The sequence below is a fragment of the Phaethon lepturus genome, unplaced genomic scaffold (genome assembly GCF_000687285.1).
Source record: "Phaethon lepturus isolate BGI_N335 unplaced genomic scaffold, ASM68728v1 scaffold28020, whole genome shotgun sequence".
Lineage (NCBI taxonomy): Eukaryota > Metazoa > Chordata > Aves > Phaethontiformes > Phaethontidae > Phaethon > Phaethon lepturus.
This window is the reverse complement of record NW_010514453.1, coordinates 6807-33996: the sequence shown is the minus strand read 5'-3', so window position 1 is coordinate 33996 and position 27190 is coordinate 6807. Positions and strand designations below refer to the sequence as shown.

Sequence of the window (27190 nt, the reverse complement as noted above, 5' to 3'; positions counted from 1 at the left end):
CCTTCGCCGAAAAGATCCGTCTGGCCGCGGAGCGCGGCGCCGCCGCCGCCGTCATCTACAACTACCGCGGCACCGGCAACGAGGTGCTGGCCATGTCCCACCACGGTGAGTCGGAGAGAGAAGGGCCCCCACGCCGGGAGCTGCCCCTCCCCTCTGCGGGGTGCACGGCCGGGGTTAACCCCCAGCTTCGATGCGCAGCCAGGGACCGGAATGCCTTCCTGACGCTGCTGCGCAAGGAGAGTTTCTGCCCGGTCTGGCGGCTCCTGTTCAAGGCGCTGCTGATGTTGAATTTTCTCTGATGAATGACTAACAATGTCTGATAGCTGAGGTTGCCTAAGCCTTCTGGCCTGGGTGGGCTGAGCACTGGCCACAGCTGTGCGTGGGGTGACGGTGGGAATCGTGTCTCTGCTTTGTTGGGGTTTCTAGCATGACGAGGTGGCTGCCAAGAGTTGATGGATGCTGGGGTGCTTTTTAAAGCCTGTGAAGTAGATTTGGGCCCTGAAATATGCTGGGTTTCCACACTCAGGCACAGTTTTTCCCCATGTCCTGCACACTGACCAGCTCAGAAATAGTCAGAATATGAGAGTCTTCCATGGGTAACTTCACCAGCAAAATGCCACTTCCAATGCAACTGGCTAAAGCCCTTTAAAGGCCGTTTCCATTTTGCAGAGCCTTTCTTCTCTTGCTATAGAAAGCCTCCTACTTGCCAGCAGTGTTGGTTTGGTTTGTGTTTTTTTGTGGTTGGTTTTTTTTTTTCCCCCCTGAAGTGCCCCTCTTTCAAATGAAGAATGAGATCTGGCTGTAATTCAGGCTAGTGTTTCCCTGGTCTGAAAGCTGTGTAACTGCCCTCTGATAAGTGCACGAGCCGGTGCCCTGCCTATGGTGGGCAGGGGTCCCAAGTTGGACCTGTGGCTCTGTCCAGCCCTTGGCTGTCGGATTGATGCACGCACACCTCACCGGTGTGTTGGTATTCTGCCAAGTGGCACTGCTTTGGGAAGCCACATCTTCTGGGGAGAAATACAACAGGGAAAACGAATAGCGAGTCTTAAAGCTTTGACGGGTTCAAAAAATAATTATATCCTTGCAGCACCCCTCTTAGAAGGGGTGGAGAGGATTTCTGTCTGTTAGCGGTGGAGGTAAGTGTTGTGGTCAGACAAGGAAACAATAGCTGCCTCTGGAGGGTCGTTGTGTGCAATCTTAATGAGCTGTATGGCTTTCTGTATGCTGCTTTAAGAATCTGAAACATACTGTCTGGATGGGCTCTGGCCTTTCTGAGGCAGAGCTTTCTTATGTAATTAAATCATCTGCTGGCAAATGCTATCAAGATCTGGCTTTCCGTGGGCGGGTTCCTCCTGCTGACCTGACAGCGGCGTCCCTGCCCTGAGCCCTGCTCACTGTGTGCCTGCCTAATGCTGCAGCTCTCGGAGGAGCTCCTTTGGCACTGCCGAACCTGTTCTTGAGGGGAAGGTATGTGTGCTCCTGCCCTCTCCTCCATCCTGGCTGCTGGGAGACCTATAGCATCCTAATCTTGTTAGGAGCTGCCTCTTGAAATAAGCCATCTGCTCTCTGCAGGGTCTGCTCCAAGAGGAGCCTCCTCCTTTCCCATGCTGTCCTTAAGCTTTCTGATGAGGGATTTATGTCAGAGTGGCTCTAGCTGTCCTGGTTTTCCTAGGTGATGGGTTATGGGCTTGAGGGCATGTTGAAACTTCCCAGCTGAACTCTAGACAAACAGGACAGGGACTTCTTGGAGAAGATAGCTTCTGTTAAACTGCTTGTTTCATCTTTATGACTCCTCCTTGCCATGTCTTAGCACAATTACGAGGCTAAGCTCGTATTGCTTTTATTCCTTGTCCTTGTTTTAGGCCCTCACTTTCTCTCCTGTTCCATCCTCCCTTTTCTTCCTCTCTGTATTTGAGTTATCTTTTTCTATTGTCGCAGTTGTCTGTGAGTCCCTGTTCTCACCTCTTCCCACAGCGATGCTTTTCCTTCAGCTCACAGGGCTTTGGTGGCCTGCCGCGCTGGGGCCACCTCTGCCCTGTGCCCCTGCTGGGAGCCAACGCTCTCCGGTCAAACTTGACACATGTAGCTTGCTTCCTCTTGGCAGTGCTGTGTTGAAAGCCTGCAACAAGTAAGCAGCCTCATTCGCTTTGCCAAGTGCAGAATATTTCTTGTGTAATGCTGATGAGGTGTAGTGCTGTAGGTTGAGCTCAAACTTAAGAGGTAAGAGCTGGTCATATTGGCCTTTGCTGAGCTGTGCTTTGGGATGCGTCTCTTCTTCTGGCCTCCAGTGGTGGCACTGGATGGTCTAACTCTTCTGGAGGCAGTGGTGAAGGTAGCCCTGCTCATTAAAGAACGGTTTTTGTGCAACTACAGCTCCTGCTGTTGCTGTAACGGCTATAGCTGTGCAAACGGTGACTTCACAGTCTGGGTTTCCCAATTGGCTTCATTTCTGCTTTAACTGGGTCATCATATGCCACCAAGTGAAACCAAACAAGGCCGAGCACTTCCTCCAAGCTGAGGCAGTGGGAAGTAGCGGGAGGTGGCTTTGCTGGGGCGAGGGGGAGCTAAGCCCCCAGGCTTTCCCACCTCCTTGTGTGCCTGGGGGAGCATCTCCTCCTGCCCGTGCTGCAGCGGTGCCGAGGGATCTCCTCTCCGCAGCAGGGTATAGGAGCTGTCATCTGCCTGGCAGAGAAGGAAGGTCCCTGTGGGTGGGCTTTGATAAAATGTATGGCACAACATGCTTTTCTTTGCAGAACTTTGGTGGCCACAGAAGACAAAGTTATTAGCAGAAGCTTATCTGAAAGTACAGTGTGCCTTTTTCTGGGGCTGTCAAGCTTGGCCTTTGAAGCAACTTTCTTGTTTAGAGACTTAAATGTGCCTGTGCTTGACAGCAGTGTTTGTCCTGATTATCCTGCTTCCAGAGACTTTTCTCATAATCATCATGTTTAGTCTGATGAATTCTTTATTGCTTATATCAGTGCTCTGTGTGCCAACTTAAAAACAAAACAAAAAACCAAACCAAACAACAAAAAAACCAACACACACCAAAAAACAAATCCTCTCTAACACATAGAATGTCATGGATTTAATGGAGTCCAAAGTAATATTTATTTTGTACTTTTACAAGCACAAAACCATATCAATTAGCAAACTTGTGTTTTAATTGTGCTCATTTTGAGAAGATGGTACCGGTCTATGGCAGGCTGAGCAGGGTTTCAAAGTACAGTTCTGTGTGCTTTTAATTGCACCTCTCTAATCTGTATTGACATTCTGAAAAAGATATTTGATTGGAGAAAAACAGCAGCATGTGGGGAAAAAGTGCATGACAAGAATTGGTTTGTTTTAAAGGTGGACCTTGACTTAAGATAGAACCAGGCTGTTAGGTGGCTTTGGTGTCGGGGTATGGTGGTAACCATGGAAAGTGTTCTCTGGTGTTAGGTATTTCCCTGCAGCTGGTAAAGGAGGATTCTTTGCAGGTCAGAAAGCTATTGTGATAATTTGATTTCTCTCTTGTGTAACTCCAGCCTTGAAGCATGTCACCTGATCTGCAGAGGGCTTATTCTGGGGGAACACAGCTAAATAATTCTGGCTAAAACAGTAACAGTGTCTCAGGCTAACCAGGTCTGGTTCAAGTGTAAACTTGCATCAATGGGTGAAAGGGAAAGGAAAGGTTAAATATGTAGCACTGCCAGTTAGCTTGTTCTGCAGGAATTTCACTGAGGTGAAGGCTAATCTCCATACGCTTAGAGGAAACAGTGTATGGCAAAAGTGTATAGTTGTGCTCTGCTCCAGCTTTGTGTGACGCATGATCTTTAGAAACTACCTAAAACTTTGCCGTGGTATTAAAAGGCTGATGTGACCTGTAAAACTGTTCCTGTTAAAGACCGAGACAGAATAGTAACCCCAAGGCAGGCTGTGCTGACGCTTCGTGAATGTTCGGTAAACAAATAGTGCACCTCTCCCTGGCAGTGAGCGAAGACTTGCGCCGAGCACGTGCGAGGGGAGGAATGAGGATGCAAGGTCTCATGAATGACACTCGCTCTCCCCTGTTCCCTGGCCGCGGCCGGGTAAGCCTCTGCAGATAGCCCTTCCTACCGGCAGCTCCTTATTGAGAAGGAGCTTGAATGGATCCACTGCGCCTGGATCGTATTTGCAGTCTGTAGTGCCTGGGGTTCGTAGCTCTTGGAATCTGAGAACAGCTATTTGATGTGTATGTGCTGCACCGTTGTCTTTATGTGCTCAGTTCAGTTCCCCTGGCTGCCTGGGTTAGCGCAAATTAACGTCACAGCTATGTATAGTGATGTCCAGGCAACTGGCTGTGGTACACGGAGTCTGGCTGATGACCCTGACTCCCACCTGCAGCATATATGGTGGGGGTGCGACAGCGAGTTGTGGTTGCCCACAGCACAGAGGTCTGTGAGCGAGCATGAGAGACACTGAGAAGCAGCATAGACTGATCGGTGCTGCTGATCCCTGCCCTTGCCCTTTTTCGTCTAATTTAGGTACCTCTGTGCCATGAAAAACTGCAGGGTAGGCACCAACCCTTAGATAGCCTGGAACAGGTCTGTCAAGTGCCCTTGCTCTTTGGGATTTCTGGGCTACCGAAATGTGAAAGGATGAATTAAAATCCTAAGTGACAGCTGTGCTAGCAGAGGCTTCATTGTGTGGGACATATGGCCCTAAAACAATGACGGTGCTGTTTGCCTCCGGTCTTGAATGTGCCAGGGAGCAGACAGCGCTGCTCCCCGCTGTATCAAATGTGACCTGTCGTCTTTCTGCAGATGGATGCCTTCTGGCTTACACGGTGCTGACTTGCATTATTTTACCATTAGCTTTCTCAAACTTGTTTCCAGTGAGCACTAAGCTGCTACCAGTACCTTGAGTGTAAGGGATATTAGCTGTGAGCTTGATGTCATTTGAAGAGGGTGAGCGATGTGTTTACTAAATCAAAACTGCTGAAAGCTGTTGAGTGAATTCACCAAAGAATTTTCATGAGGGAATGTTGATCGTGGTTTTTCCAGAGGCTTTTAGATGCTGTTGGGTCAGTGGCACTTGCAAGAGTAAAGTATCAACTTTCAATCTAGCAAACAGCATGTGAAGAGAGCTGTCCTACAGATCTCATTCATCTCAGTGCCCTCAATATGCATACTGTCTTGGCTGCTGTTTTAGAGGATTATTTCATGTTCTAAATGTTCTAAAATTTAGGTCCTGGCAGCATTTACCTAAGTCTCAAAGGCTCAGAAGGGAGACAAAAAAAAAAAAGAAAAAAAGGCTGATAATTGTTGGAATCACTTGGCAACCAAGTAACCTTTAACACTGTTTAAACTAAATAGAGTGCAGGTTGGTTTCCACCTTCACTATTCCCTGGGGACCCATGGAAACTCATGTCATGTAAAACTATATTTGGTCTTGATGTGCTTCTTTAGATACTCAGCCTGTTTGGTAAAAGTTTTGCCACATTTCGTAGTGTGGAAATCTTGCTTATCCACAGTAACTGTTGGGTGACCCATCTGGAGGCCAGCCTCACTGAAAAGTCTCTCTAGACAAACATGGGTGGTAGTTCCCAAGCAGTGTAGTCCCATTAATAAATGTAAAATAAAATATGTGTTTCCAGGCAAAGACTGCTGTGCGCATGAATGCTCCAAAATAGGTGTTTCTTTTGTGCAACACAACCACCAGTTAGCAGGGGAGTTTCTCCTCTTCCCTCTCTTCTGTCTTCGCCATGCTGAGGATCTTCTAAGGCTCGCTCTCATCTTTAAATTCCTCTGTAATGCTCCCCCCCACCCCGGCTTTTTTAATTTTCTTTTTAAAGCTCTGGCTATTGCTTCCTACTCCTGAGTACTCCTGCCAATTTTTGCAACTTTTTCAAGCGTCTCGCTGTTGAATGTTTACCTCTGTACTTTGAAAGACTTGTATGTTGAGGAGGAAGAGATCAGGCATAGTGCCAGCTGCCAAGTAAAGCAAGCTGAAAATAGATTTCATTAAGCTTGGGTGACAGTGTGAGCAAGAAGACAGTTCAGTCAAAAAGCTGGGGTCATAAGGGGCTGTTGCTTTAAATAACTGCAAAGTAGCCTGGAAGTGAGCAATTTTTTTATCTTAGCGCCAGGTAATGTTTGGGGCAGCAAGCATGCGGAGCAGGAGAAGGGGGAGGGACAAGCCTACCTACATGTCAGCTTCTTCAGGCTTAAGTTGCTCCTGGAACTATGAGTTCAGGCCCCCTCCCCTCTTGCGAAGGGGAGAGCTTCCCGCAGGGCAGTAAAGGCGTGGGGATGACGTTTCCTCTGACAGTGTCTGCCATAGAGGACGAGTGCTGGGATAGATGCTGCTCAGTCAGATCTGCGTTCCTGGTTAGACTTGGCCTTGTGCGTGTGGATGAGAGCAATCATTACTTTTTTGTCAGCATTGTACCATCGATGAGGGCAGAGCCAGCGTGCAGGCGTCTGGTTTCGTACTACTTCTCTGAGGCCGGGTATAGCCCTTGTGTCCGTAGCGTGGTGCGGTGCCGCGACACAATGGCTTTTGTGTGCAGCGCTGGCCTTTCATCTGAGATGAATTACATCATGCCCGTAGTATCGTCTCAGTCTGTGTACACTGTTAGTTTATTTTCCCTTCCACTGTAACAGATGACAGTAAACTTGTACCAGCCTGTTTGATCACCACCAGAAATCCCCTGTTTCTTACTATTTCAATACAGTGAAATAAGCAAAAATCAAAATGTTGTGTCTTACTTTTTTTTTAAACCTGAAAGACAGTATATAAAATATTCTTCTTAAATGCCTGAAAAGCCAAGTGTGCTAATCTGGTAGGAAATTGTTGGAAAGTGAACTGATAGTGTCTTTCGTGTTGAAGTGCAGGAGATGGCTTAATCTCCTAGTGCTTTTTGCTGATGTTGGGGGTTAGAGGGACGCCGGGGGAATACTACTAGCTCCTTTGACTAAGGCTGAAGGCACAGCTAGTGCTGATCTTCTGTGCTGCAAGCACCATATCATGTAGATAAAAGCAAAGATCCATCCACCATCTGACCAAGGCCAGGGTTTTCACCTCCCTAAAGAATCTTCAGATAATGATTTTGCTGTGGTTAAGGAGAGCCTATCCTTTCCTTGAGAATTCAAACCCTGAAGTCGTCTTTTTGTTCTTCTCTTCATATGTGAAGCAATCAAAAGTAATTTCTTGCATTCTGCTCTTTCTGAGCATGTGGCTTACAGGGTGGTCCGCTGGAGCTTTATATAGCTGCGGAAGGGGGGTGTGATGGGTTATTGCTGTGGTACATCGACCAGTTCTTGCGCGACTGCATTCTCTGAAGACTCCTCTGCAATATCACGTAGGTTCTTTAAAAATGAAGCCCTTCATCCTGTGGTAGTTCCCTGGCAGAACTTACTCAACTGTAGCAGAATGTCTGCAGCCTTTAATCTGTTAATAATCGCATCCTTCATTTCTCAGTCATCTTAAAGCATTCACAGAAAACAGTCCCTTGGTTGTCTGCTGAATTGCTGTTTAAATTTCTTTGTAAAACAAAAAATGTGATCCTTTTTAAAAAAAAAAAAAATTCTTAGTTTATCTGTACTCACTCTGTCACTGTGATATTAAACAGCTTTCAATCAGCTAGCCCGTCAGAAAACCCCTTCTACACAGGGAAAGATAATATTTAACTTCCAGGTAAGAATTATTGTACTGTTTCCTTCTCCTTCTGGTGACTTCTGTGAAAATGTTTCTCTTAAATATTAAAACCCTAGCTGACTCCTAAGGAAAATTTAGTGTTGCTTGGGTATTAGGTTTCAAATATTGTTGAAATGGATTGCTGATGCCACCAAGACCAAGGGCTGTTTGTGGGTGTACCTGGGTGAAGCATTAGGCAAGCCGTGGGGTTTGTGCTGCTGTGAGCTGTGCTGGTTCCTGGGGAGAGGAAGCCACGGTGGATGTGTTGGTCACACAAGGTGCTCTCTGGACAAAGTGAAATAATCCTGGCAAAACTATGGGTGCTTAATTTCACTCTGCTTAAAGAGGATGCCAAACTTCAGACTTTCGAGGGCGGGGGGGAGCGGATTATGGAATACGAAATGTTGGAGCTTGTGTGCAGCATGCTAAATTTTTCCTTATCCTGAAATAACTTGCCTACTTACCATGGTTTATACCTTCTTTTTTAAAAGTGCCTACAGAACTACTGCCTTCCTCAAATGTTTTTACCAAACTATGTTGTAGCTAGGCCCACTCCCAAAGGGGAAAGGGTTCCATCACACTGTTTTACAGCCTGTTCTTGATAAATGGTGATAGAGACATTAGAGGGGTTTGGCTTTTGCTATCTGAGAAAATAAAGACCTATAAGATTATTTTCTCCAGGTTACACTGAGGCCTCTAAACTGAAATGAAAGGGTCTTTCATGACTTAACTGAATTTGATTGGTTTAAAGCAAGTTTAAACAATGCAAAACAGTTCCAATGCCTGAGTGAGGTGAGAAACGAATCTGCAGCAAGGCTAGAGGAGCTGACTTGGAGCTAGAGTTCTTGAGTTGGCTTCCATGACATGCAAAGCTGTCAAACAGCTGGGAGTTAATTATTCACTGCAAAAAGCTTTGCCAGGGCCTCACAAGAGTTGAAAAAACATACACGGCATTTGTCAGTGTCACCTCAGAGTATTGCACAGAGAAAATGCTAAATATTACTCTTAGATTGAACTGATGTTCTCTGTGGTGGTAGGTGGGGTATTGAAGTCAGCGGTAGAGGAGGGGAAAGTGTGCAGAGATGGCAATTTTCATAACTGAATATTTTGCTTAAGTTTTGAATGTTTTCTGTTAGGTACTAGTATATTAGACCTTAAAATGGGCTGCGCCAGAAAACAGCATACAGTTGTAAAGCTGGTGTTGTGGTTAGCAGTCTGAGCCGGTTTGGTTTACTTGGTTATGAAATTCAAGTGGTGAATAAGAAATGTGGTATTACAATAAAGGTTGCTTAAATTCAAACACTGAAAAAAAAGTTTCCTCACAACTAAACTTGTTTTCTGGCAGTTACTTAGCTAGGGAACTTAAATATGGCCTTCCTATCTTGAGCGGGGGTTTGCTAACACAGCAGAGGCTTAAATTACTGGAGGTGCTCTCCTTGCCCCCCTTTCCAGCGTGTGCTTCAGTTTTATTAAATGCACAATGCAAAAGCTACATTAAGATTAACACAGGGGTAAAGTTTTCTTTTTTTCTAATGCCTATAAGAAAAGGCAGATCTGAAAGTGCAACAGCAAAGTTTGACTTCAGACTGGTTGGCGCTTTGAGGAGGAGCAGCACGCACAAAAAGGCCCTTTCCCCTTCCTGAGCTGGCTGCCGTGCACGGGGTGGTTTGGACTTGCGGCAGCCTGCACCAGCGCGTCCAGGAGGCAGGATTTTACCCTGGAAAACGCACTCTATAGCAACGCCTGCTCTCCTCGGGGGAAGATTTGCTTGCCAAAGCTGTCTTGGAAAGGATGGTTGCTGTGCAAGCAGCAATGGGTGAAGCTTAGGCGCTGCCCTGTACTTGTTCTGACGTTCTCATGCAGTGAGTGGCTTGACTGCAAGGCCGGAGATGCAGGATTGTAAAGCTAAATTATAATTATGGTTAAGGTAGCATTCAACTTTCATCCCAGGTGAGGAAATCGTCCTGTTAAGTTTACACATATAGCTAGCAGCTGTGCTCCTGGAGGGCTGATGGGACTTCCCGTGCTCCCCAGTCGCACAGCCTTCAAGTCAAGACCACGAGAAGCTCAGTGTTGTTGCAGTCTCTTGCGGGCAGAACTTTGCTGTAAGTCTGCATGCTGTGGCTGTAGACTCTGGGCCTTTAAGTCTTACTCTGCTGTATTTGTTCCACCTGGAGTGCTAGTGTATCTCCCTTCTAAAGTTTTATTTTCTCTTTCTGTATTATAGAAAGACTCTAACAGTAGCGACTTTTGGGGGCTGGGAAGAAAGCTGTCAGTTCATGTAGCCTCTAATTGCTGCAAAACCTGGTGCATTCCTTAATCCTTGACACTTTGTCAACTCCAGATCACTGGAAGCTGTACTATAATTACCTGAAAGGGTGGACAAATTCAACAGGTCCCAACAAACACAGAAGTGAGAAAGGATGCTCATTCCCGGGTATTAATAATAAATATCTATGGAAAACCAGTTCCTCTTTCATTAAAAAAAATAAATTAATTCACTATAACACCCAGAGAAACCTGCTTGTAGTGTTTCTAGAAGTTGTAATTGTACTTCTAATATGCTTGGGAAGGACATAGTCCCTCTAAGCTGCTAGGGCTTCTCATTCCTTCACTTGCATGGAGCAGGAAGGAAAAAAAAAATAGGCAAGTCTGAAAATCCCACCTCCTGTGGGAATTGGATTCCAGCTTTGTTTACCCTGAACACACCGTGACAGCTCTTCTGAGCTGCTTCTGTGGGGAGAGGGTTTATGATGTGCGAGAGATGGATACCGTGGAGGCATCAACGCTGTGCTCTAGCATGGATCTGCAATGCAAGTGTTGCCTGGAGGTATGCCATGGAGTCCCACCATACTTAGCAATGGCACATAGGGGCCTAGTTGTCTGGGACTTAGTTGTATGCAACCGCTCAAAGAACTAAAGTTATCCTGTACATTGTGTATACTTAATCTGAGTCAGGTAAGAAATGCTTTGCCATACCTTGTTTTGAAGCAGGGGATTTGGTTGGCCCCAAGATCTAATCCTTGCCTCGATGTGCTTTAATGCATGAACAGAGCGTGATTATTTTTCTTTAGCTTAAAATGACTGCTATTAAGGCATTGATTATGTTACATTGCAGTCAGCTCAATAGTGTGGGGTGGCTGTTCTCCAGGACCTACAATTTGTTTGGTTTAAGATAGACTTACCTGTAGCACACACAGGAGTAGCACTGGATTACAATAATCCCCTTAATAAATGTGAGAAAGTAGGTGTTTACTGTGGAAAAGGTAATACTCCCGGTTCTGCGCACCTCTCGCACATTGCATTTCTTGACTGAATTGCCAAACCTGTAACTTCATGTTTACAGGGAGCAGAAGCGTAATGGCAGAAAAAGTGAAGCCTTTGCAGGGCAGAGTTTAATATAGATATTTATATTGATATAAATAGATGCAACTCCACTCTGCATTTAAACAAACCTGATACGGGAAGGTAAAATTTTGATCCCAGTCATGTACTCTCCTTGTGTGCCAAATGTGCTTGTGTCCCAGCTCTTCCCCAGCCCCAACAAACCATTTAAGTTCTTGTGCTTCATCTGTGCCAACATGTATCTGCAAAGCAGCGTCCTTCAGATTTTGACCAGTGTGCTGCCTTATGATTTGGGAGGTACCTTCTGCAAAGCTCCGAATCTACAGAGGCAGATTGTATTTGTCTAAAGACTAGAATAACTTTCCCTCTCCAATTTCACAGGAGATGGGAAAGGAGAGAAGCTGGGAAATGTTTAACTGAACAGGTCTTGCTTCTGTTTAGCCATGAGCCCATTATAAGCTAAGCGGGCAGCAGCTTAATCTCACATTCTAATGTCCCTTAAAAACTGTTAGAGAAAGCTTTACCTGAATCACAAAAGCTGACGCCTAGGCGAGGAACTTGGGTTTCTGTGAGGTTTTTGCCACACACAACTAATTGACTTTCATCTTGCTTTGCTGGCGTCTGGGTGGGGGGAAGCTGACAGTTTAGGGCAGCTGCTATGTTGGAGACACCTTTGCAGATGTCCGCTCAAATAGCTTATTTCCATTAAGATGTCCAAGCACTTTCAGGAGCCTCTGTCTTGGTTGGTGGTTTCCAGGCTGTGGTAACGTGTTTCAGCACCTGTCATGACGGGACCCACCTAGCAGCTCAGGAAGCATTGGGTGGGGGTGATCTCAGCTGGCTTTATTCTAGAAGCACAGCAGTAGTCCTAAACATGGATTCTGGGCTTCTGTCTTGGCTTCAGACTAAAAAGGCATCATCGAATCTCTTCTTGGCAGGCGAAGGAGGCCTTGTTTTCTGCCAGGTAAGGGTGATGCCCCCATGACAGGCCCTGGGTGGTGGTGCCAGAGCCTTGTGTAGTCCCTGTCCAAAAGGAGCTTCTGAAGTGACTAAACTCCTGTGCTACTGATGGCCAGAAGTTAGGTGCAGTTTCTGGATTCCTTTCCGCTGTTGTTGGCACAAGGCATTTAGTTAACTTCATGTGATGTCAGGTTCTCTCACCTGTAATTGCCTTTAGAAATTAATAGTTGGTCCTAAGAGTTTGCATTACAAAATACTGAAGGTGGATGCTGATGTGTGTCAGTGGGGGTTTGCTCCGAGGGTGGGGAGTAGTGCAGGTGCTGATGGAAATGACCGTTTTCTCACCCTTGCCCTTGTTGCTCCAGTGTCAAAGCTACCAACTGACCACTCGCATGTGCTTAAAGCAAAGCTGAAATTGTGAGAGAAATCTCTGGGGGAAAAAGTGTCAGGGAAGATTTAAAACTGTCATCTAATGAAATCCTGGGGAACGGATTAGCCTGCAACTTAAATGGAAGATCTTTTTGTTGGGTTTTTTGTTTTTTTTTTTTACTTTAAGGGTAAAACTTGTTCACAACTGATGGCTTCGTAGCTGAAGTGGTTTTGCAGGCTGATGGTAACATTTCATTAACAGAAATCCCTACGCTACATCTTGTATTGCGCAGAACCACAAGCTATATTTGACTTGAGACATGCAGAAATGAAGGGGAATAAGGCAGAACAAGCTTTTTTGCTTTTTTTGGCACCCTTTTTATTTTCTTGTTGTCACAGCGTGTTCTTCCACACTTTTTCCATGCTTGTGGAAGTATGTCTCAGCTTCTGACTTGACCCATGCTTAATTTTTTACTTGCTCCTAACGCCTGACTCCAGCTCATTTTATAACTGACGTATAAGCCTTAGTACATCATAAAGGACACTAGTTCCAGTCTGTCTGACTTTTTTTATTGTTTTTTTTTTTTTTCTTCTCTGTGTGATGTACTTCTCATTACAAGGAGCTTTCTGAATAAAAGATGAGTTTAGTCACACTGAGGGGAGTCACTAGACATCATGCTTAGCCATGTTGGATCAAAGGCATTATGTGAACAAGCTGGAAAACTAATAAGCGCTTTCTCAAGTGAGAGCCTTTGTGGTTTAACACCAATTCTAGGTTTTTTGATAGCTGAAAGTTGGATAAGGTTTCTCTTAATGGAGGAAAAAAAATTGTTCTCCCCGTTAAAAATTGTTTGGCTGGGAGATTAGCTAAAAATAGCACTTCTGTTAACAGTCTTTATTCCTTCACCATGCAATATCTGTTATGAATATTGTGCAGCTGATGGTTTAATGCAGTGAGACTCCTGACGGGCTAGTCTTCGAATCCTCACTTTCGAGAGAGGCCAATGACAATTTACTAGTCTTCTTTTCTCCCTTCGTTCTCTTAAGAGCCTCTCTCTTATATTGGGGCTCCCTGAAGTTCTTGCAAATAGTATCAAGTGTCCTCAAGCACTTGTCACTGAAATGAAGGCAGCTTTGCTCTGGTCTGTACTTGGTGACCAGAGTTGCTTGAAATTTCTTCCTACCATAAACCCCTTGGTTCCTCTGATGGGCTTGTCATGATGTTCAACTGAGTAAATGAAATCTGTTAAAATCTGGATGAAGTTTGCCATCTGCCACCAACCGTTTAAAAGCTGAGCATATATCTCCATGTTTGCTTCCCTCTGAATTTGCATTAGAAACCCACAACAACATTTATAGTTCACAACCAAATTTCACTCAAACATTTCTCAGTTGCTTCTGAAAATACAGAAGCAAAGGCTGATCTATGGCTTTGCTCAGTGCCTGGGGAAGTAATCAACAGTACTGTCAAATTTAGAAAAGAGGTGTTAAGAAATAGCAGTGGAAAGAGGGGTGGGAGGGGGGTCGGATCCATTACAGGAAGGGTTGCTAAGCCACCAGCTGTGTACCTGGCATCCCTGAGCTCCTGGAGATATCACAATCCGCAGTGACCTCACCCTGTATAAGACTGACTTCTAACTTCATGTGGTTCAAAGGCATGTTAAAATGTAAATCGCCAAAGTGTTGAGTCTAAAATAACGGCAATGCGTGTCCTATATGGGAGTGAGGAGGACTATGGAGGAGAACAAATTCTAAATATGGTTCACTTATGCAGCTCATAGATAATCAGACGTACCTTTCAGCTGAACAAGCACATGGAGATGACACTTATTCCATCAGCTCATGTTGAGTCTGTAAATGCTAGTTAGAAACTTTCCAATCTGTTCTTTAGCACTTGAACTGGAACATCTAAAACTATTACTCTTTTATACAACACCTGGGAACTGAGCATGGATTCCCCTTCTTTGCAGGTGCTGAAAGCATCGTTGCAATTATGATTGGCAACCTGAAAGGCATGGAGATCTTACACCGGATTGAGAGTGGCATGAGAGTGACTATGGTTATTGAAGTGGGGAAAAAGCATGGTCCTTGGATGAATCAATACTCCATCTTCTTCATCTCGGTGTCGTTTTTCATCGTCACAGCAGCGACCATGGGATACTTTATTTTTTATTCTGCTCGGAGACTCAGGATCGCACGGGCCCAGTCTAGGAATCAGGTGAGTGTGGTTGTGCCGTTGCTTTTTTTTTTTTTGTACCCCTGAGCCTCTGTGCTGTGGTTCTTGAGGGCAAAATACTGGTTGAGCACCAAAATTACTGACTTTGTTCATTTGTTCCACAGGAAGGAGTGTGATCTTTAAAATGCTAAGTGATGCATCTTTAAACAGCTTAAAACTTTCCAAAGAAACAGTGAAAAGTAAACTGTTTGGAGAAAGCAACTGATCATGGTTAGCTAACTTTGTCTCCCACAAATTTTACTCCCTGAACTGCAGTGCAGCCATAACGCTGATGTATTGGAGGCGGTGAGAGAGCAAAACTGCTTTTAGCTGACCCTCACACTTCCCACATAGCACTGCCTGTGTGCTCGCTGTAATGTGAGACACGACTGCAAATGCGTCTGCAAAATGGTGCATGACTTTGGCCGCCTTTCTGCAGACCACAGGTTGGGAAACTTGTGCTGCTTGTTGAAAGCTCTTTCTGACTGAAAGCTTTTTGAGAATTGCAGTGACAGCCTCAATTAGGAGCCGAAAAAAAGCACCGTTAAATTGTGTTCTTTTTAAACCCCAGGCAGGAAGTTGCTAATGAGTTAAGTTTCCAAGTAACTCTCTTCTCTGCAATAATCTGATCAGCTGATAGGACTAATGCTTACAGCTTTGTCTTCAGTCTGATCAGACCTGCCTTATACCTGCTACTTCAGGGCTTAAGCAAAAGCCTTAAAAGTGAGAATAAAGTCTTGACATGACATCTGTCAAAGGCAATGGGCAGCAGCAGGAACAGGATCCGAGTGGTTCCGACGTGAGTACTTACTTCAGCCTTGCCCTTACAGCTGTGTTGCAAAGGACACCATTGGTACTTGCAGCGCTTCTTGCAGGAGCTACCTGAACCCTGAAAGAAGAGTTTATAGAGTCCTCTCCTACGGACAGCAGTAGCGTGAGCATCTTGCTCTAGCGGGGCTCAGGGTATATGAATTATCTCTGGATCAGTGGTTAGATAGTTAAAGAAGTGACAGACTTTTCCACCATTGCAGAAGACCTGCCCTACCCTCAGCTTCTCTGCTGTCCTGGAGATTGCAAGCCCCTTGAGCAAGCTCCTTCTGAAATAAGCTGATGAAGCTAGAAGTTGGATACAGGTGTTGAAATTCAGGCTTCTGTAACATTTTAGGACTGGCTTCTTTAAAATGTTAACATGCAGAACCGTCGTTGTTCTTGGCAGGCAGAGAGACTAGCTAGTGTGAATGACAGCCATATTCCCAGAGCTGGATGCTGGGTTCAAATATTGGCCAGTGCTGAATGCTGGGCTCTCTCTAATAATCACAGAACGGAACTCAGTCAAGTCTGTGTTCTGAAATCCTGTTGTCTAAGTATAAACTTGTGGTTGATGGTCAGCTGGCTATATCCTTACTGAGACGAGAGACCTAACTGTGAGCTGAAACTGTATTTGTGCCTTGTCTAAGCTGTGTCTGCCTCAACTTCTGGACTAGGCCTCCTCCAAGTGCTTTGTTTTAGCCTATTTACATGTTCTGGTGTTATCCCACACCTGGAAGTGGCGTGAGGATACAATAAGGGAATAAGGATACAAAAAGGGAATAATCAAAAGACCAGTATTGGAAGCTGTTATCTGCCCGTGAGATGTAGCATTGCCACTCCTGGATGTTGTGTGGAGTTGTCTTGTAGTACCTTTCATGAGGGATGGCATGGGGCCTCTTGCTGACATCTGTGGACAGAGATGCACGCTGCCTCCTGCTGATGAATTCCCTCTTTCGTTCCCTGCCATCTACCCTAGTAGGAGAACTCTGTTTAATGCTAAACAAACCTGGGCAGGACAAACTGGGTGCCCTGGAAGCTGTTCTGCAAAAGACACCGTTTATCAAATGACATGAAAATTTTTCTTCCTTTGAAGGTATTTAACAGAGCAGTTGTGGAAGTCCAGCTCTATTCTGAGCTATCAGGCTTTCAACAAACTATAAATGTTATTAATGCCTTAGTGGTAGATGGTACTAGGAAAATCCGGTTTGCTTGGCTAGCACCTTCACAAACTATTTCTGTCTTGGGCTCTCTGTGCACAAGGAGGTTACTGTAGATTGAAAAATAACACTGATAAATGACACGCCAGTTCCACATGATTTCAGCTGAACTGAAATTAAGGAGCCTTAAAAAGTGCTTTATGAAGTATATGAATAGAAGAAAGCGTCTCTGCTATCAAGGGGTAAAAATGTACTATTCTGTAAAAGCGAAACTCAAGACAATTCAGAATTGTTTTCAATTGTTTTTATACCATGGCATCTGAAAACTGACCTCACAATGATTAGATAAGCAAAGAATAACAAGAAAGTTCTTGTTAGTGAAGGTGAACTACTAAAAGGTGATGCTACAGTTCCCTGTTAGCCAGCTGATTGGATTTTCAGTGTATGTCCAAAGTTTGAGACTTTTAACTGCTTTGGCTTCATGAAATACTGAATACTAGTCAAACAACTTGTCAGCTCGCATGCTACATGAGAAGCTTTCCTGTCATTGTTCACCCCTTTGGAAACTCGCATTGCCTGGACTTCAGTCTGTTATTTGGTGGAGTAAAGGAGTGGGTTTTGTATCCTTTATTGCACAGATGTCGAAGGGTTCTACATTCTTTTGGGAGGTGTCTTTAGGAAACAGTCAACTAAGTGTGGTGATAATTAAGTATTACAAATTTTCCCTCTTTCAGAAGTGAACTGATGTTCTGAATGCATCCCTTTACCCAGTGTTATGCCTATTTGAAGTATCTGTCTGCTTTTTTGACCTTCCCTGTGGGATTATATTGCTATTGTGTGAGATTTTTTAAAGTGTCAGTCTACCACTTGAACCAAAACAAACACTTTTGAATTGCTCTTAGAGTGCTCTGAGCTAATGGTCATACGTGATAATGATGCTCTGTAGCTTGTCTCTTGCATGTTCAGATTCCTGAATATTTGGCTTGTTCTTGTGGACTGAGCCACAGCCCCCGGAGAGTTCTCGCCCTGGACTGAAAAGGGTGATGAAGCTTGAGTCCCACTTGCTTACTAAGGGGTAGAACAGAAAGAGGGGAGAACATTTTCTAGAGACTGTCTTTTCTGCAAAGGCTTCTTGAAAACAAGAGCCTGGCTAGGTAGGTTTCATTAATGCATGGGACTAGTAGTAACCTCTGCTTGAACTGTGTCGCTTCCAGGAATTACCATATTGGTAATATACTTTTCCTTTTCTTTTGGCTTGAGAAAAATCTTCAGACTTCAGTGCTTTCTGAAGCCATCTCTTGTTTTATAGACAGTCAGGCTGAGTGCCTTTAAACTTCGCTGTTTGCCAATACAGTTTCTGTACTTCTTGGTATCACTACTTGCTTCCTCTGGTGAAGGCACTTTTTTTGGATGGATCACATATAACCCAGGTTTTAAATGTGTTCTCCTCTGCAGACTGTTCTTGAAGGCAGCAGCTGTCTCTCACTCAGCTTGAGCATGAACTGCATACGAGTCAGTAATGTAAAATTGTGCAAAGTGTTTCTTTAAAAGGTTGAGTGACTACTGAGAAGAGCCAGTCATGTTGTCTTAGCAGTCCAAGCGAAAACATAGGTTTAGGAGCACATCTGTCCTAACCGAGTTAAAATAGAGTAGCTTTTTCCTCATAAGCCAGCTAGCTAAGCTGTTTACAACCTGCTAGTTCATATCTGAATACATATTTTCATGCGGGCTTGAAATTCAGGTCCCCACCTCTGATCTCTTACTGCATTGTGACTTCTGTGAGCAAGAAGGTGGAAAAACAAGGCAAGTAGGTGGCTTGCTACCTTTCTAGTCAGTGGAATACTGGCAAATTCAATTCCTCAATATATTAACCTTTCTTAATAATGCAAAATGGCTAGTGATGTTATCTGTGGCCTTGTTTCTAATTCAAGCTCAAGTCTTCACTTCCATTGATTTCATAAAGATTAGAAGTTGCAGCTGAGAAATGACCTAATTAATGGCTTTGGAGAGAGGTGAGTTGCTCAACTTTCCACAGTTCAAAACTGTTTTCATGGCAGTAGCTACCTGGGGGGAAGAACTTCCTTAGCTTACAGGAGAAAAGCAGGAGTTCCTGACCTTAGAGCTTGCCAATCTGGATTGCCATGACCATACTTGCAGGGTGCCAGGAAGGCACCCTTAGGCAGAAAGGGTTGGAGATAGAATTGGCAGTGTTGTACTAGGGAAGACTGAGGACTAAAAAACAGCAAACCTAATTTTCCCACTCAGGTACCTCTACTTCAACATGCCAGAGCCTGGATAGGAGCCAGGACCTGACCTGTTTTGTAATATCTTGATTCTTTTTTTTTTTTTTCCTGCTTCAACTTAGCTTTTTTTTTCCTAGAGTTGCTGGGTTGGAGATTTTAGACTTTTTAAGGTCACTAACATTTAATGTTTGCCTGGACAACCTGGCTTCACAAAATGCTCTGACATTCCAGGCTCGAGTATCCTGGATCTTCTGGTAGGCTATTCAGTAAAAACGTTCCCCTTGCAACCTCTCTGCATCCCCCCAGTGGGGTGTTCTGCGGTACTTACCAAAATCAATGCTAAAGGTGACTTTGCCATTGGTGCATTTCATGAAGAGCAATTAAACTCGTGCCCAGGCAAAACTTAAATATTGTTTCAGTAAATTATTAACGATACAGCCAGTTGGGTCCTGTCTAATATGCTTGGCCTGACATTAGATGTGTAGATTAGATACTGTATGAGGGAGTACATTCCTAGAAAGTTTAGTTTCCAATTAATAACAAGTAGTGGTGACAGATAGTTCTGACTGCATATGAGAAGTACTAATATTGCTGCATTCCAGCTCTGTTGATGTTGCTACACTTGCTGATGCAACTTTTGGGGGCCTCAGTGTTTACTGAGATGAGTATGTGGCTGCCTCTCTGTGGCTTCAGTCTGAAACACTGACAAGGGGAACATCATTCTAAAGTTAACCTTAAGTGACATACAGAAACATAGTCTTCAGCAGAAGAACTTTACAAGCTTCAAAGAAAACTTGACTAGTTCTTGTTCCTGAAACAAAATATACCTGAAAACTTGATGGCATCCTTCAACTTTGGATTGTATATATCTCTTCCTTGATAGTTGTCAATAGCTCTCAACTATTAAACTCCTAAAATCGTGCACATTGATGCTATATCTTAGGACCCCAAAACAATGCTGATACACAAATAGGTCATTTTGCTCCAAAACTGTTTGACAGGGTCCCAGCAGACCGTATAAATAGGCTTGTTTGCCTTAACTACTTCAGCACAGGGTATCTTATGCACACTTGAATTACCAATCCTCGCTGAGTCTGTCAGGTGTCAGCAGCAGCCCTCCACCCACTTGTTCCTTCTGTAGTTGTGCCAGCCGCACTGCACCTTCATCGCAGGAGAGATTCTTGTAGCTGAACTAAAATGCATAAGTGGAAGGAATGCTGGAAAGCCAACGGTGTGGGGTTCCTGCACTGAGCAGCTGGACTGGGAAGAGGATTTTTGGATAGCTGCAAAACTTGAGTCCACTCTGCCACCAAGATAAGTGGGACGGCACCGCCAGAGCTGCCTGGTACGCCTCCGTGTCCTGAGGGAGGGAGAGGATAGTCGTATTCTTCATGGTGGTGGGACGGCACCAACCTGTGACCTTCACACAGGGATGCTGGCTCCTGTGCTAATTAAATGCTTTGCAGTGACAGCGGGACAGCAACAGTTGCCGGGCGAGCTGGGCTTCTGCTTGCCTGCTCCTCTACCCCGCTCCCGGAGAGCGGCAAGCAAATCACTGCGTGGAGCAGAATGCTTCCTCCTCTGCTTTCATTAAAGCTGCCCTGTAATCCACCTGGGGCTAGTCATGTGATTGTTTCACACCTTGTGTCACAGGGAGGGGGAGAAATGGCTCTGAGCCTTTTTTTTTTTCCCCCCTTTGTATTTTCCCCTTTGTACATGCTACTTTGAACCAATATTGAGAGAGAACTGCATTCTTCCACTTGACGGGAGCGGCCGGTGCTAGGAGGCTCCCGAGCTGCTTGCGTGCTGTGTAAAGCAGTCGTGGCAGAGGACTAGGTCAGGGTGCGTTGGCGGTAGCTGAGCTGATTGGTAAAGCACCTCGCCTTTCATCAGGATGTGAGTTTGTGCCAGGAACTTGTCATAAAGTGAGTAGTTAAAATTATTGATTGTCGGACTCAATGTTCGGTCTTCTGTACTAAGTCAATTTGAAGGGTTCTGTTTGTTTTGGCTAGGTCAAGGCATTGTCTTGCATCTTCTCAAAGAAGAAACCCTTGAAATTCCTCTGCTTTGTGAAAAGGTTAGGTAAAAACAAAGCATATGCAAACGCCTTGTTTGTGTGTCATCCAGAGCCAATAACCACATCAGTATGTCACGAAACTCTGTTTCGTGTTGTCTCTAAATAGCATGGTCATGCTTACTTGGCTTGTTTTGATAACATCTGGATTATAAAACTGGTGCCTGCTTGCAGTAGGCACCTCGGTAAGTATTAGTAACCGCCACTTCAGAGAAAAACGACCGTGTTTAACCAGGACCGCTTTCTGTTACAGCGACAACTAAAGGCCAGGGCTAAGAAGGCCATTGAACAGTTACAGCTGCGCACCCTGAAGCCAGGGGACAAGGTATGACTGATCCTAGAATCTCCCGAGCGTTGTGGCACACCCTCTGCCCAGAGCCCAGCGAGCGGTCCTCAGTACTGGAGCAGGATGCAGAAGTCTCTCTGGGCCCGTAACTGTCTGTTGCAGAGATGGTTCCTCTTTCAGACCGGGTCCTTCTCTGGGCTGCGAGACTTTCCAATTTGCTCATTCTTATAAATCGGAGGGTTTTATAGCTGCTTGCTTGGGGTCTTGCTGAGGTGAGAGGTCCTAATTTGCTGGCACGGGTGCTTAAATGTGAACTAGTATATCTAATCAGCTTCCCTGGCTATTGTTTTTGTAACTAAAACTGGAGGTAGCAGTTTCTAAACTGCTACAGTAGTGCCTCAAATAATGCAATGATGGTTTGCAGCTGGATTTCTAAAGCATGAGATTAAACTTTCAATGCTTCTGTTAAAGTGTCAGTTGGACTATGAGTAATCCACACAATGTGTTTATATAAGATAATGTATGGGAGCTATTTTAGATTACTTTAGACCTCTTTGTCTGCAGTAAGTCGGACTGTAGTTCAAAGGAAGCTTTCAAAGTCTGTTAACACTGTAAATTCATTTCACCGCTTTAGGAAACTGGTCCTGATGGAGATAGCTGTGTTGTGTGCATTGAGCTGTACAAGCCGAACGAAGTCGTGCGTATTCTGACTTGCAAGTAAGTTGTCTTCCAAACTGCCCCTTAATCCAAAATCGGGAAGCATGCCTCTTACTGGTTGTTCCTTCTGCTAACAAACCTGATCAAACTTTAATCAAGCTGTTGCACAGCAAGAATTTTTGAATTGCTGTCAAACAGTATTTTGGACAACAGGAACTGTGTAAATACACACTTGTGTGCCCCGATGGCCTGTGTTCATAACTTCCCCTGTGAGTGGATTGACAAGTATAACTTGGCAGACCACAGTGCCTCTCCAGGGGATGCCAGGGCTTTTTAAAGAATTCTTTCTTTGCTGGTGTATAAGAATGTTACCTCTAAATTGCAGATAACTGGCAAAACTATGCCCATTCCTTGTTACTTAGTTCACTGGTTGCTAAGAGGGTCATGCTCCTGCTAAACTTGTTAAACCATGCTAACTTTTGTAAAGAAAGCATTTCTATTCTTGTATGCATCATCTGAAATAGAGACCAAAATAGAGCTACACCAGTTTATTTTTTTTTAGAATTCTCTACTGTTGTATCTCATTGCTGTGCTTCTGTGGAAGCCCAGTATTGTAACACTAAGACTTTAATTTGATTGCACCTAAAATGAGCAATGAAGCCTTTTCAGGGCTTAAGGAAACTTGTTCTGTGGGACTTCCCCCTGTGCCTGCTGAATGGGACTGCTTTGGCAAAGCCTCTAAAATCAGAGGGCTGCAATGTGAACTGCACGAATTTTGCATGGGAAGAGGTTTTGTAACGCTTGGAGGGTTATAAAAAAGCACTTGAAAAAATTTTAACGTAGGAAAAAATCAAGTTCTGAAGAATGGAAAAATCTGTAGTTGCTGTTGTGTGCTGAGCAGTGTTGTTTGTCAAACACTATCCTATCTGAGCTGTGGTTACCTTTGCAGTGGCTTACAGTTTTGCAAAAGCTTTCTCTGCTCCCAAGCAGTAGGACTTCTAAGCTGTTTTGGTATCAAGAAGATGGCCTGTTAAGGTGTTGTCAACAAACTTCCTCAATCTAATGCTTAATAGTTTGGAAAATGCCAAAACTGAATAAGCTTTGAGGCAGGTGTGTTAATGATTATTCAGTTGTCTTGTTAGGTTCATGGCAGTGGGTAGTCCTGTTTAGTAAGGACCGAAGTCCCGTAAGTACAGAAGCATTTAGGCAGGCTTTAGTTACTTTTGGCTGATAGCACACCTGACTTCTCACCATTTCCCTATAAAGCCTACTAATCTTGATATGAACTTGCAAAAAACCCATGATTTATGGGCTCAAGAGGGGAGTAACTTCTTTTGAATGCCATCTTTATGCACAAATTTGCTGCATTGTGCTTTGCTCTGAGACTGCTTTTACATACGTTTGTGATGTTTCATTCCTCTTTGGCCCAAACATAGCTCTAAGAGGCACTAGCCAGGAGACTGCATTTACTTGATCATCTTCACCAGCGGTGGTCCCTGCCAGTATCAACCATATTAAGTTCTCTCTTGCATGAGTTACAAACTTCTATTTACTGCAAGAAGTACTTGATGTTGATGGTTGACCTCAATGATGAGACCCTAGTTGTTGAAAGCATTTAACTATATCCATGAAAGAAACAAGCAATCGAATGCTCCTGTGAGTCACATCAGTGGTATCTAAGTATCTGGGGTGTGTGTATTTGCAGAAGGCATTCTTGTCCAGATAGTCAAACTGAAGGCATTTATAGAAGCAGAGGTACACAAGACCAGTATTAAGTCTAAGTACTTAAAATAGTCACGCATCAAGGAAGTTTCAGGTTGTATTTTGGACGTTATGTTGCTGCGGCTGGAAGGAGGGGCTGGTGACGTGGGCCGAATTGGAGAACCCTGGTATCATACTGGGATGTGGGATACTGAACACTGGATATGGTGATCTCTGCACTTGTCTCATAATAGAGTTCTGATTGATATTGAGCAGTGCCTGTCTGCCTTGCTTATTTCTATTCAGGCTCAGGGAACAGGCAGATTACAGAATTTCAAGTCATCCTTCTAAATCTGTGGCCTAATTCAAACCCATTGTGGAATTGAGTGTCTTCATAGAAGCACTCATTTGCATCTGTAATTGCTGAACTATATTTACTTTCTTGAGTACACAGCCTGACAAATATCCACTTGGAATACAGTGTGACTGCATAGACAAAGTAAAAGTGTGGAAGTATACTTTATCTTGAGGACATAACTCTGGGAGATGATTTTTCTATGTAGTTTTAACAGAAACAAGTGCTATTTAGTCATGTGCATCTGCATGACGGAAGTTAACCTTAAACCTAAGGCTGAGATGTCCATATTTGTATTAGTTAAATTATCAGCTGGGAATGTATTGTACACAGATTTAAAAAAGCTTAAGACTGATGTAGCAAAGATGATAATGCTGAACTCTAGCAAGTTGTATAGGGATACTAATAAGCGTAAACCAGCTACAGGTTGAGAGATCCATAACTTTCAACTGAAACTTGAGGCAAAATAAGGTAATCCATTCTAGAATGAATAAATTCTTGGTGTTTCTAAATGGGCCTTCATAGCTGCCACATAAACAGCTTTCCTGGTGTGAAACCTCACTTGTTGGTTACTTTCTTCCACCAGTCACCTCTTCCACAAGAACTGTATTGATCCCTGGCTTCTGGAACACAGGACATGCCCGATGTGCAAATGTGACATACTCAAAGTTTTGGGTGTTGAGGTAAGCCAGTAGCTTTTCTTAGTGGCAGATGCCATTATCGGTATCAGGCTAGTGTAGTAGCCGCATATTGAGCTATTTCACGCTACCTCTAGAGCGCAGGTGATAAGCACAGGCATTGCCATGTCAGTGGTGAGATGCTACAGGACGAATTACTGTGTCCCCTTCAGTGAAGCCTGCAGCTGACCTGCTCTGAGTTAGTATCATCCAAAGCCTTGGGCAGAATGTCAACCTAAATTGATTGTAATGCATGACAGAAGAATCACTCTTAACTCTTGTGCTTGCCAGATAAGGATGTTTCTCAAAGCTTCAGGCAGGCTTTGACAACTCATGCTGTCCCTGAAACCAGCCTCTATTCAGTTACTAAGTACCCAGAGTCCTTGAAAAGTGAATGTGTTAGCATGTGTGGCTTTCCTCGAGCCACATGACCTCCTTAGGATACATAAGGAATTTCTGATGTGTTCTGCAACTGCTCGTTGTGGCAAGCGCCAGGGTAAGATGCTGTTGCCTATGCCTGACACTGCCTGGACCAGTTAAAATGTATGCCAGAGTTTGCATGGGGGAGGGAGATCTGCACTGAGTGGAAGGAAGAATCTATTTTTCCTGATACTGGGCAGTAGAAGGGAAGAGCTGGTTGAAGAATGCAGAAGTTGCATCTGAACTTCCCGTTCATTTAGGCAGTAACTGGTCTTCACCTATGATGCTGGAGGTTAACAGCAGAGCTTTTTTCAATTTTAAATTTATTTTTTCACTAGAGTCCAGTCCTTGCAGGCATTGGTTTCCTGGAAAGATGTAGCCTCCTACAAAGTTGGAACTTAACCATTTTTGTCCTTTTTTCATGAAGGCGGATGTAGAAGAAGGGGCTGACTCTGTGCAAGCCACGGTATCCAGTGGGACATCAAACATCTCTACAGTTAACGAAGAGGATAATCATAGCGAAACAGCATCATCTGGATACGCTTCTGTACAAGGAGCGGATGAATCTGTTCTGGAGGAACATGCACCATCAGAAAGTGAGTCTACTGTTTCATATGTCTGCTAGATTGCATTGCACTTCGTTGCTTATGCTGTGAATTAGGGGGATTTGACTTAACATCTCACAGTACTCAAATACCTCGTTTTTCAGGGTAATCTTAGTCTTCCCTCTTGTTTTAGCACTTGGCTCTGACACTTGGTCTGTGTTTTCAAATAAAACACAACCTAAATGTGAACTAAAAACTGAAGTCTGTGAAAAGAGTAGTTGAAAATCAGAGGCTTACCATTTAGAGGCCAAAGATTTTTTCCAAAGATGTCCCTCATCTCCTTGTCTCTTTGGAGATTTCATTTGCATGAGTGAGTGTTGCTTTGCCACCAGATCTGTCTGCTTTAAGTAGTTAATTACTTACTGAAAACTTCTAGGGAGTCAGTCCCGCTCTAGCTTAGATGATACAAAATAGGGATGACAAATACTTCAGCTGAATTTCAGATTTTGCCAAGGCTGAGTCATCCTTGAACACTTTCAGAGAACTTTAATTGGAAAAGACTATCAGCTTTTGCAAATACCTTATCTTTTTGAACACGCGCAAACTAGTTGAAAATGTCTTTTTACTGCTCAACTTTGCCAACAAACACTCAGTGTTGCTGTTGATTTTTAAAAACGGAAAGGTTCCAGGTAAACAAACAAAAGTAACTCCCCTGGACTGTGGAATGGCATCAGGAAGAGGAGTAAGTGGGGAAGCTTTCAGAGGTGAAAGGGATGCTTTGGCTGTGTCTGCTTAGGCTTCCTGTGGGAAGCCTAGCTAATAGGAAAGTGTGGGATTTGCTGCCTGTCACCTGTGGGACATGCTGCTCCAGCAAGTGATGCAAGTACGGGAGTGTCCTGTTTAGGCACCCCAGTAGAGCAGGGGGTACCTCCTATAAACAAAACATCAGAAGTTGAAATTGCATCCCTATAAGCAACTGAAGTGATGCTGGATTAGTTATGTGGCTCAGGCCCTTGTATATTCTCAATCTTGAGTGGCAAGGACACACACTAACATCAATCTAACAAGGTTAGTCTGTTAGTCTCCAAGGAGAAGGCCTTCCTCTCTGAATCAGCCTGTGTCCCACAGTTTATCTGGAACCCAGTCTCTAGAAGTTGCTCCTGATGCCTGTCCTCAGCAGCTCTAAAGTTATATGAGAATTGCCAATCTTCTTACAGATGGATTTCATGGCCTCACATGGCCTTATGCCACTTGAGCACACAACCTAGGCGTGCTCTGCACTAGGGAGAGGTGAACTCCAGAGCCCAGCAGAAATGACAGGTAGTGTCAGGAATGGGCTCATGAACTAATGAGGGGCAGCAGAAGAGTGGTAGTTGGAGCATGGCCTTAGATTTCCCACTCTGCAGGAAAAGTGCTGGGAAAAGACCACTGCAGTGGGCTTGTGGAAATAAAGCAAGTGTGGCTTGCTTTAAGGTAGTAAAGTTTGCCTATGATACTTCTTAACTTGCCTTTCCTTGGTTTTGTTCTGGACAGATGACAACATACATCTTGTAAACAATGAATCCCAGCCCTCAGCTGTGAATGTCCTTCCACATGTTGACAACCCAAGTTTTGAGGCAGATGAAACGCAAGTTCGTGAAGTCGGGTCCTAAGAACATGCCCAGCAACATGGTGTAAGCCTTCTGCAAGGAGCTGCCTACTGCCATTGTGTATACCAAAC

General features: G+C 44.3%; 1 protein-coding gene across 1 annotated transcript; it reads left to right on the top strand.

Annotated features, from left to right (window-relative positions):
* Positions 1-5: 5 nt before the first annotated feature.
* Positions 6-27190, top strand: RNF128 (ring finger protein 128, E3 ubiquitin protein ligase; the record flags this gene model as incomplete). Its single annotated transcript, XM_010293029.1, has 7 exons — positions 6-105; positions 14301-14548; positions 21083-21154; positions 21750-21832; positions 24415-24511; positions 25353-25521; positions 27004-27190. Coding segments are annotated over 7 exons (888 nt in total), but the record flags the coding sequence as incomplete, so codon positions are not given.